Raw genomic sequence first — 12439 nt, 5'->3', positions numbered from 1 at the left:
ATTTGCCATCTCCAGGAAGTCAGGGATGTCTCACCTTTTCTAAGAGGCCTCTTAACACTCCAGAAGAATTGGTAAATTTTGATTATACTGAACTGAACTCACATCACCATAAGATAGGTAGACGGCCATAGTGACTTCCTTTCCTCCTAAAAAAATGATATTGGACCTACACAGATCTAATATATGTAGTAAATACATAATGCTGAAGTGACACTAAAATCAGTCAAGTAACTATCACATTTCTTCAAGTACTAAAGAAATTCAAGCGCATAGCTGATGACTGAGGGGCCCAATAGCTTTTCTTCTACATAAAAACTATCCAGTATTATAGATGGCACATTATAAGAGGTGATTTGTTACAGATTTTTCAGTGGGGGTTCCTCTGAGTATAGCCATACAGTATGTGCAACTTACATTCTTCAGTTGATCAATTGTTCCTTGAATCAGTGGTCCTTTCAGAGTGTAGATATTTTGCACGGCACGTTGTATCCCAGCCTTAAAGGAAAAAGGTGGGAATCGTCTTACCAATCAATTATATACTACATGTGCAGCAGTAGGGGATCTCTACTCACATAAGGAGATTGGGTCCAATTCATCAAAGTAAACTCGTATTAAACACTAAAAAAGTCACAAAATTTTCACACCAATCTAGGGCAGCTCTGCAAAAGTGTGCATAAGAATAAACAAGGGAAAAGAACCAATCACACAATGCCTATATATAATACAATAATCTCAAAAGAGTATATAATAATAAAAATATCAATATCAAAAGTGTGATAGAATCAATCCCCCAAACAAGGGATGGCAGACCATCCGGGTATAGATAAAAAGAATTCAAAGATGGGTTGAAATAAAAATCACCAGGATGAAAAAGATGGTAAAAAATAATAACAATAATAATAAATAATACAATATGTTGAAAATAAAAATGCCTTTATTGAAATGTTGGCACAACAATTAAATGCATTAAAAATATATATATATATAAAATAAAATAAGATAATAGCATATACAACCACAAAAGCAATATATTTATGGACAATGGAAAAACCAGTCCATAGCAAAAGGCTTAATTAATGATCCAGGTACAAAAAAGTGCATGAATAAAGTGACATAAAATGTCTAATAAATGTGCCCAAAGTGCAAAAAAGTGCTGTTGTGCAAAGGAATTATACATACAAATCGCCGTGAGGCGTGTGCAAGACACAAAATATAAAATACCTGTATGCCAATTGGTGCTATATGGGTTGTATAAGAACGCGCCCCAGCGCGTTCTTATAACAACCCATATAGCACCAATTGGCTTACAGGTATTTTATATTTTGTGTCTTGCACACGCCTCACGGCGATTTGTATGTATAATTCCTTTGCACAACAGCACTTTTTTGCACTTTGGGCACATTTATTAGACATTTTATGTCACTTTATTCATGCACTTTTTTGTACCTGGATCATTAATTAAGCCTTTTGCTATGGACTGGTTTTTCCATTGTCCATAAATATATTGCTTTTGTGGTTGTATATGCTATTATCTTATTTTATTTTATATATATATATTTTTTTTTAATGCATTTAATTGTTGTGCCAACATTTCAATAAAGGCATTTTTATTTTCAACATATTGTATTATTTATTATTATTGTTATTATTTTTTACCATCTTTTTCATCCTGGTGATTTTTATTTCAACCCATCTTTGAATTCTTTTTACCAAAGTGTGCATAGAATGGATGTGCCTGCTGAATGCATCAGACGTTACTTATTCCAGAAATGCTAGAGTTTCTGGCGAAGGAACAGGCTTCTACCTCGACACATCATACTCCACCACATCCCTTCATTAAGACCGGCATTACGAACTATGAAAAATGGCACTGACCTATTGTAATACTCAGATATCTACTGCTCAGATATCAGAAAAAAACACAGAAAAGAGACATGTGCACACAGGACAACTCTGTGGGGTAAATGGGAATAGGGGGTGAGGAAGTGCTCACCTGATAAGGTTGTGGCTGGTACAATGCCAATAAATGCTCTTTTGTAGTTAACCGACAAAAGGAAGAGCCTTTTAAAAAATGATGAAGGTACTGAGGTATAATACTGACCGCGCTGCTGTTGAAGATGAGTAGTTCCACACTCTTGGAGAAGTTCATCTAGTTTTTCTATTGATGTGTTTTGGCTTGGACCAAACTCATTTTCAAAACAAACTACAGACACAGTATGTATTTACTTTTGAAAAAGGGTTCGGTCCGAACCTGAAACACGCCAATAAAAAAACTGCTTGAACTACTCAAATAGTGTGGAACTACCCATCTTCAACAGCGTAGTCACTTTTATACATCTGTACCTCTTACCTCTATCATTTATTGATATGTGAAGAGGTAGAGATTCCATGCCTGAGATTCTCATGACTGATCTCACTTTCACTTGCCTGCGGTAATCCGGAAAACAGTCTGTTGAGCTGCATTGCAAGTCATCCTAGACTCCCATACACCTAGATACTTCACTATCGTGCAGAGCTTGGGCTTCTTGAAGGCTTTACTGGGGGGAGTGACTGAGTTCTGAGATATAAACCTTTTTTGATAAATCCCATTAAAAAATAATATTGCTCAATGTCTTATAAAGACTGAAGGTTAGAAAGCAAAGTGTGCAAAAACTGTTCTTACACGCGGCCATATTATTGGGTAACCACCATGCCATATTGTCTTCTATTGGCTCCTTACAGCTTTTTCCTGGCCTCATAGGCCGTTTTTACAGATGAACAGTAGAGCTCACATGGATGGTGTTGTGTGTTCCTAGGGCTAAGCTGCTTTGAACTAGAAGCTGGTGAGGATCACAGTGGTCAGACCTCAATTGATGGGGTATTGGAAGCAGATCCCAATATTCCAATATTTTCTGTGATTCCAGAGCATGTTTATGGTAATGTTTGTGTACGCCTGACCACTCAGATGGCTGATTTGCCTTTTCATGTTGTAATAGGGTAGGTGCCCACAATCAGTAATTGCTGCGGGTTTGACGCTGCGTATTTATGCAGCGTCAAACACGCAGCCGCCAGATGTTACAGCATAGTGGATTGAATTTCTACTGTAGGTCACCCGCGGACAATGACGTATGGTTCGTCTATCAAGACCGCATCATGTCAATTTCTCTTGCTTAGACACTAGTCTCCACAACAGAAATTACATCAATAGAAATGTATTGAATGAGGTAAATAGAAGGCAGCGCTTTGGACGCGGCGAATAAACCCTGAATCCAAAGCGCTGCTGGTTCCGGATCATGGGCACCCGGCCTTTGACGCTTCATCAGATTACAAGCCATGTTCACCAGAACTAGATATTCCTCACATTGAGGTAATAACTTAGTTATTTCAAAAAAGGGTAACAGCGCATCAAAAAGGCATTTACTACATGATAATGTAATTTGGCACATTTAAAGGGTTGGCAAGCGATTAGTAAAAAGGAGTGCTTCTTACCAGAAACAAGATCTGGTACTACAGATCACATCAAAGGGGTTGTCCACGACTATGATATTGATCACCTATCCTTAAGATAAGTCCCGAGTATCAGAGCAGTGGGGGTTGGATACCGAACTTCCCCACTTATTAGGTCCTGTGATGGCTAAAAGTACATAATGTATGGAGCTGGAACACCACAGCTTTATACATTCTGTAGTGGACGTTCTTGGGTACCTCAGTTCAGTTTAAATGCAGGTCTATATTTTTCTTCGTGGTCCAACAAAAAAATTATTGACATATTTGGGTTTGATCTGAGTGTCGGATCAAAATCGACAATGTAAGTCTATGGGTCTGTGGAAAACATCGGACCGTTTTTCTTGGATGGAGAAAAAATGGTTGTGTGACCCTAGCCAAAGGATCCGTCAACAATTAATCACCCATTTATTTGGGGTGAGCTGTAATACCAGACTAAGCTTATGAAGAAGATTGGTGGTGTGTAGAGGAAAAAGTTAACATTTATCCTCACACAACACCAATATTATTTCATGGAGAACATAATGGACAATACTCACATTAAGGTTAGGAGCCAACGCAGCCAAGGATTGGGCACTGTTGTTTAACTCGCCCTGAAAAAAATAAATTAGAGAACATTTTTGCAATATCCACTCTAATAAGACACTTCAGATTTACAAATCTTCAGAAGAATGGAGACTTTCTTGAAGTATTTTCTGCTTGAAAAATGGATGTTATTGACTGCCGGAAAATGTTGACGTTTGAACGAAACTTTGGGTATGTGAACTCTGAGTCTTTTTAGTGAGATTTTGGAACAAAAACTCCAAGTTTTTGAGGAATTTTGAGGATTTGGAGAGATTCCACTGAGTTACTCCTCCAAAAACGTGTCAAAAACTTAGAGTGAACATATCCTTTGACTTTTGTCCACACAGAGTTTTTTTGAGAAGGACAAATCTGAGAAGTTTTTCAAGTACAAACCTGAAGCTTTCATTTTGCAGACTCATGAATGGACAGTGTCTAGTTTGGAATGTATTCCAGCAAAATCTGCTATATAGAGGTGATAAGCACTTTTTTTCCCCCCACCTTGTGTTTTTCAAAACCAAAATCTCTTCAGGAAAAGAAAACTATAAAAAACTCCTCATAGAACAGCCAAAATAATTCTCAAAAAGCTCAGTGTGAATGTAGCCTTAATATTACTATTAAAACTCACTAATTAATTAACTATTAATTACTCACTGTTCGTGGTACACACTGGTGCCTGCCTCTGTGCTGTTTCCTCCGGGGCAGAGACTCAATCAACCTCCCGGGCAAGTCAGGCTTCTCCTCTCCATCACTCCGCCAACATGTACCACCTGTCCTAAACAACTCCGCTATTGCGCCTATTAGTGTGAAGAGCTCCAGTACTGTGGTTACTCTGAAGTTCCTCCTGTAAGATGTTCCTAACAACTCTACTTGTATGACAGACAGCTGTAGACTGATCAGGGACCTCCTGGATCCCGGCTCTCTATCCGTGTTGCTGTTGTGTTCCAAGTCTTGGATGGGAGTAGTGCATTTACAGCCAACTACTCTACCGGTGTCTGCTGCAGAACCACAAGTGTCCATACAACCTCGGGGACCAGGACCCGGCCTTGCGCTGAGAACCTATAGGCAGGGTTCCTCTTCCAACCCACAACTCCTCTCTGTTCTTTTACTCCTTTGTTCCGCGCTGTTCTTTCTCTCTCTTATGGAAGCTTAGGTTGCAGTTCTACATCTTTCTCCTTCTGTTCCTTTCCCGTGCCAGCTGGCTCAGGTCACTGAGGCAGCTGCAGCACTCCTTCCTCCATCCTTCCTTCTAGGGATCCATCCTCAGTCTCTCCTGACTGACCCCCTAGCCTCCTCTTTCTCGACTGACTTCCCGTCAGACTGACCTGTAATTCTAAAGCTTCCCACTCTTTTATATCTAACTCCACCCACCTCCCAGCACATCTCGTGTTACGAAGCAAGGACCCACGAAAGGTGCTCTGCTATCCTCTAAGCATGGAGCCGCAATCTGGTCCATTGCTGAACTATCCTGTGTGTGGGGTGCAGGTGTTGGAGTGTGGAAAGGAGTTCCCAACTTACCTAGTTGGTGGGGCACTACACCTTAGGAGAAGGTGCAGTACCTCTGTGGCGACTGAGCATCAGGGGCGCCACATTTTACTATATCAGTCCTATCACAGATACAGTCATTTTGCAACGTAAATGGGGTGAGCTACAAAAATTATGAAAAAGGAAACTACCCATTGCCGAAAACATTGTCAAAGCGCAGCATGGGAAACAAAGTCAAGCAAAGTTTTTCTTTTTGCCAGTTTGGAAAAATGAGGCCCAATATATTCCTTGGATTAGAGCCGGTCTGGCCGTAGCTTCATCCCAATTAATACTGTTATTTGTTATAAGAATTTTGATAAGATTATTTATATAGTCTTTTAAATGATAAGGTTTTTAGAATATATGCACTATATGCTTTTACTACGAGGTTTAACTAAAGCTAAACCCTAAACGATTTATGCGTAACTAAAGATGGAATTGATTAACGAGCGGAAATATTAATCATAAGACAATGTGCAAATATAGCTTATAGCGAGCATAGTTCTTTATTGTTTTTTGCTCCAGATGGACGTACTTCCTTATATACCTTCCTACACTAAGGAAATAAAAAGACACCAAAATTATCCTACATATAATTAACCATAAAGCAACACATCAACAAAACTCCAAAAAAAGAAAATGCTTTAACTGCGGCCAGAGCATCCAGTCTAAAATATACGTTTATTATAAATTCATATAAAAAGATATAGAAAAACTCAGACAAAATACCACAGGTACAATAAAATGGAAGGTGGGTTCACCCGGGAAAATGTAAAAATCCTAACAATTTATAAACCTACAAATAACAGCTAGTGTCTGTAAATACAGGCACTAAATGGTAATTGATTACCACATTGTACCCATGTACATGGACATTTTCAATATGAGTGCAGCATTAATCCGATATACATAATATCGTAATATATACAGCACATTATAGTAATCACATGTCAGCAAAGTTGCAGAAATACATATAATATAACATAGAGTAAGTGTAAGGCAGTGGAGCAGAATAAAAAAGCCTATTATGTAACTCAAGGACCGGAGGAGGTATAATTACCTGAGGATAGTGACCGAGGACCCACCACACCCGACGCGCGTTTCACTTGGAAACGCCTCATTTTTGGAGTTTTTTTTTTTAACCTTCCTACACTAGTTTTGGTATTATATACTATGAAAAATAGCTGATTCTATATTTGCATTCATTATGTCAACCATAACTATATGAACTGCTGTAACTGTATCTTCATGGAGGTGATTAGAGACTATCTCCTTGTATACAAGAATAAACCTTTGATCTGAACTCAGATGTCTCCAGCCTTCTATTGGTAAGGAGAAATTTTCCTGACATTAATATTACCACTATAATGCATCGAAGCCCAGAGATGCCTCTTCCCTGGGTGCCAATTAAGCTCCGATATATAACCCTTGGCATTATGCCAAAAATGCAACATAAGACATTAATAATATAAATTCCTGACTCATGCAGGTTTAACAATTAAACCTGTTATCACAGTTATTACGTGTCACTATTAACAGGATTACATTAATTCTATAGTTAGTACTTAGAACTAATTACATAAAATCAATGAAAAAAAGCAGTGATATCTGGTTTAAGACTATAATGACTTCAATGGGCACACTTGGAGAAGTGTTCCTGAAGAAGTGACATATCTCTTACATTAGGGGTAGGCAATTATATTTTCCCTAAGGGTCACATCGGAGACCGTGACTGTTGTGTCGGGTGGAACCAATATGAGGAAATTATTTTGCTTAATATTTATATATTATTTTTTATATTAATATTCAGTTTACGATAGGGCTGCTTGTAACATGTCTTTTTTTTACCTGTAGCAGCGGATCAAAACCATATAATTTGCTGCTTTTTGTAAAGTTTCTAGAAATAAGAAATCACACTGCTCCAATTATACAGCCCTGCACCTTGATGAACTCCTCCCACCACAGACAGTATGATGCTCCCACAGCTCTCCTCACAGTATGATGCCCCCACAGCTCCCCACATAGTATGATGCCCCCACAACTCTCCACACAGCATGATGTTCCCACAGCTTCCCACACAGGACACCTCCACAACTCTTCACACAGTATGATGCCCCCACAGCTCCCCACACAGCATGATTCCCCCACAGCTCTCCACACAGCATGATGCCCCCACAGCTCTCCACACAGTATGATGCCCCCACAGCTCTCCACACAGCATGATGTTCCCACAGCTCCCCACACAGTATGAAGGTCTCACAGATTCCCACATAGTGTGTTGGTCCCACAATTCAATCACAGTACTGATGGTCTGATAGCTCCCCACACATAATGGATTTCACATCTCCCCATACACAGTATGATGCCCCCACAACTTTCCCATACAGAGTAAACAAAAGTATGAAGGTTCTCCACAGCACCCCAACACAATAAGTTGCCCCCACTGCCTCCCCTAGTGGTGTATTCATCTAAACTTAGGGGATAACTTGTTGGTCAATGTAGGTCAAAATCACTTGTACACCCAGTGTGTGACGTCCGTCTGGTGCGAGTCTGGACTGCAATTGAGACAGCACCTCGAGCAACCCCGAGACCCTTTACCCCTATACAGGGATCTGGAATTACAGCAGAGCCCAGGAGGTAGCTGTCTGTATCAGAGCAGCAGACCAGAGCAGGACGGTCGCCAGAAAGGGATAAATTAATGGGACCGAAAGCGTAGTCTAAACCAGACGGGTGGCAAAGGTACAAAATTGGCAGTCAGTAGCAGAGTCGAAATCCAGGCCAAGGTCAGAGTCATTAACCGGGAGGGCAGCAGAGGTACAAAATCGGCAGATAGTAGCAGAGTCAAAATCCAGGCCAAGGTCAGTGTATTAAACCAGGAAAGCAACAGAGGTACAAAATCGGCAGGCAGTAGCAGAGTCAAAATCCAGGCTAAGATCAGGGATAGCAATAGCAAATAACACACTAGCACACTGGGGAAACCAAGACTATATCTGGCAGCCTGCAAGACAGACCCCAAGGTATTTGAAGGATCAGGCTATCCCTCACAGGCTCACAGTCTGATGACGTCATTTGGACCTCCCCCAGGACCAGGCCAGATGGTGATGCACCAACCCCTTCATGACTGACAGAGGAGCGGAGCCTGCGCCCACCAGATGCCTGCGTAGGAGCCCCTTCTCCGTCACCACCACCCACGGGTGAACCACGGCGCCTCCTAGTGGCCGAGGCAGGAACAACCGTCCCTGAGTCTGACGGCAAGGTGACAGTCTGGCGCCTCCCAGTGACCGAGACAGCAACAGCAGTCCTCGAATCTGACGGCGACGTGACAGTCCGGTGCCTCCCAGTGGCCGAAGCAGGAACAGCAGTCCCTGTGTCTGACGGCGACGTGACAGTCCGGCGCCTCCAAGTGGCCGAGGCAGGAACAGCAGTCCCTGTGTCTGACGGCGACGTGACACAGTGACCCTAAGATCAGGTCTCTGGACATTGAGAATGGGGCTCTGCAGCACCCATCCTGAATGCAGTGGTTGGACGCATGCACAGCTTCCTCTTCATTCATTGTCTATGGGACAGTTGAGCACAGTGGTCTACTATTTCTATCAGTCCAATAGTCAGTAATGGAGCGGAGCTGAGCATGTGCACTTTCACTCCATTAAATGGGTTGTCTGGTCCAAATCGATAAGCCTGCAGTCACTTTGGAGATTAAGGGATTCGCCAGTTTCTGAGCCAGGCCCAGAGGGTATGTATGCGTCATACATACTCCTGGAAAGATTTCGTCCAGTGGGTGTGTGGGAGAAGGGGCCCCCGTCGAGTGTCCGGGCCGGAACCAAGGGGACCGCCATTTAGGTTCTGGGGCAGGTTGTTTCCGGAGGACAGAGTTCAGGGCCGGACCGTGGAGACTGACAGATGGGCTGGGGGAGGAGCCAATATAAAAGGGGAAACAATAGAGGAGAGAAAAGCCGGGGTTTGTCCGAGCTGGACCACAAGGAACCAACCGAAGATGCAAGCAAACCTTTATTCACATTCAAGCCGTGAATGTGAATAAAGGTTTGATTGCATCTTCGGTTGGTTCCTTGTGGTCTAGCGCAGACAAACCCCGGCTTTTCTCTTCTCTATTGTTTTATCTGCATCCCGGGATCTGCAGCGGCCAAAACTTCCTTAGGTGGTTGTGACCCTTCACAACCACATCAGGTGAGTGGATTACCTTTGTTAAACACTCTGGTGTCCCTCATTTACCGCTTTAGTGCGCTCCCCCTCTTTTTATTTTTTGCAGATATACAAGGGGAGGAGAATGCTAGTCACAGTGAGCCAGCAGAACGGGACAGAAGGAGCAGGAGACCGTGGGAGCGACTGAGAGCGAGAGCAACTTACCGTGGTCACTCGTGGCCGTTGCCGCCTTGCTCCTGTCCGCGGCTGCATCCTGCCCGCGGGTCCCAGCGGCCGTTGCTGCCTCACTTCAGCCCGCGGTTGCGGCCTGTCTCCCGCCACCCGTAGCCACCCCACTTCCACTCGTGGCCGCGGCTAGTTCAGTGCTGTCAGGGGCCACCGCTGTCCCGCTCCAGTCCGCGGCAAGGGCCGGGCCGTTGCTCGCCGCGGATCCCCCGTTGCAGCCGCTGGCTGCGCAGGTGACCTGCCAGCCACCACCACACATCGCCGCTGCTTGCCCCTATCTGGGGGCTGCGGCCCATCTGTCCAAGGACTCATCCGGGGCCTGTTGTGCCCCTGCTTCACCGGAGCGTCGGAACGCTCGAAGACTCAGCGGCTGGGCCCAGCGGCTGCTACGCCGAAGAACCATCGTCCAGGACGCCGAGGGACGTCGGGACGGTTAAGTGACACTATATAGCTAAGGACTTGTAGTTGGCCATACCGCGGCCCTATAGTGACCGGCTTTTTCCGGACGTAGTTGTGTTCTTTTATTTCCATGTTTGCTTGTATTGAGTCCCTGCGAGGACAATTCCTGTTACTTGTTCGGTTGCTTAGACTACCCCTGCGGATAGTTACCTATAAACCTATAAAAGTTATTACCAAAAACCCAAAACCGTCTCGTCACTCGTCACTGCATCCCGCGTACCTGGTAGTACCACAGATGCGGCATCGCTGCATACACTTATATTGATTGAGGTAGTGCCCTGTCTAGTGGCACGGCCATCCAATGGGCATGGCTGTCTACAGAGGGAGGCGAGGCCTCACTCCATACAATTATATGGAACCAGGACACGCCCACTAGACGGACTCTGGCCGAGAGTATATATGACTCATAAATATACTTTGATCCCGACTCAGAAACCAACGACTCCCCACCGAGAACAATGCATGCAGTGGGGTGATTCGTAAGTCTGCAGTCATACAGAGTGAATGCAGACTTATCGGTTTGGACCGGACGACCCCTTTAAGGAAAGGGCTTCAGAGTCCTCCCAATTATCAGTAAGTAATTGAGTATCCTACAATTTTTATCACTATCCCTTTAAATTATTAATTTATAGGTATAATTAACTGTAGTTTTCTGCCCTTAGTTCCCGAGATTAATACAGATAATACGATAAAGCCTTACACATCCTAAACAACTAGAGATTTCAGATGATGACTTCTTGCCAATCTCAGACCTCCAAAAATTTTAAGAGTTAGGTTATAAGCAAGCACCCTAAATCACAGCAAATATCACCTTAACCGACTAACTAAAAAATCTCCCTGATTTTGTTTTGACCCCTAAAACAGGAACATTGTAACTAGCCATTCATCCAGCCTATGATGTGATGCAGCATGTGTAGAAAGTAACAGAAGAGGGAAAAGTGTGCTTAATGGGTTCTGTTGAAGGCACCAACAAATACGACGCCCCCTTCTTTTTTTAAGACTGTCATACTGTAGGGCTGCTGTACTATCTACTATAGATACCTACCATGATTTTCTCTAGATCTTGTACAGTGGCATTCTGTGTGTCCCTCAAAGCGGCCGCCTCGTTCTCCAGCTGATTTCTTATGGTTGCGTTACGCTGAATGAGAATAAAATAATCCACAGGGAAATGAATGCTGAATCCTGGTATCAATAGAAAACTCAATCCCAAAGATTAATGGTGGCATTACTATCCTGATGATGATTATTAGCAGAAACAATTAGTAAAGAATTACAAGATACAGCAGATGTCATGTAAGCCGTAAATCAGAAGGTCAGACAGAGGACAGTCAGAGGGCCAAGGTTAACAGACGGGTGGCTTTAAATAAAGTGGACAACAAGCAGTACGTGACCTACAACGCACATATATATATATATATATATATATATATATATATATATATATATATACTGTATATATATATATATATATAAACAGTATATTGCTCGATATTGAGCATTCAACACCAAGAAGGAAACATCCCAGGTGCAATAAACATGTTGCTATGTTGAAAACCACAAAATCTTTTCAAAAACCCTCTAGACTATGTACACATGGCATCTTTTTCAGGTGGATTCTGCCCGGGAATCCGCCTGAAAAAGCACCCTATAAAATGAACATAATGTCCAGCTATTTCAAAACGACATTACTGTGCACCAGAGATGAGCAGATCAATTTGTGGGACTCAAATCCAGTGTCCAGGTCAGTGGTACCTTGCAGACTGTGAATCTCATACCATCCTGTATTCCAGATGCAGCATTTGACTTGAGGCTAGTGTGATGCCATCTGTGCGATGTGATCCACAGATAACGTCACACCAACCATGGCTAATCAAAAGTCACATCGGGGACACCGTAAGGTAAGAAATTTGCAGTCTTCCCGACTACCAAGTACCACTGACCTGGATGCTGGACCGGAGTCCCACAAATCGATCCGCTCATCTTTACAGTGGACATGTTCCATCTTATGTCACTTCCTTTAACACCT

General features: G+C 42.9%; 1 protein-coding gene across 4 annotated transcripts in view; it reads right to left on the bottom strand.

The window, feature by feature from the left end:
* The window catches only part of PROM2 (prominin 2), a 144705-nt gene that overhangs the window by 55748 nt on the left and 76518 nt on the right, over window positions 1-12439 (bottom strand). For all 4 annotated transcript variants that reach the window (XM_073559511.1, XM_073559515.1, XM_073559514.1 and 1 more), the window contains exons 17-19: window positions 11459-11551; window positions 4023-4076; window positions 415-495 (exon numbers count right to left, since the gene is read on the bottom strand). In XM_073559511.1, coding sequence (XP_073415612.1) covers window positions 415-495; window positions 4023-4076; window positions 11459-11551 — 228 coding nt within the window. The remainder of the gene's footprint in view (window positions 1-414; window positions 496-4022; window positions 4077-11458; window positions 11552-12439) is intronic.

This window comes from Dendrobates tinctorius, unplaced genomic scaffold (genome assembly GCF_039654945.1).
Source record: "Dendrobates tinctorius isolate UK_male_01 unplaced genomic scaffold, ASM3965494v1 ptg000272l, whole genome shotgun sequence".
Classification (NCBI taxonomy): Eukaryota; Metazoa; Chordata; class Amphibia; order Anura; family Dendrobatidae; genus Dendrobates; species Dendrobates tinctorius.
The sequence above is the reverse complement of the archived record's forward strand: the minus strand, read 5'-3'. Positions and strand labels throughout refer to the sequence as shown.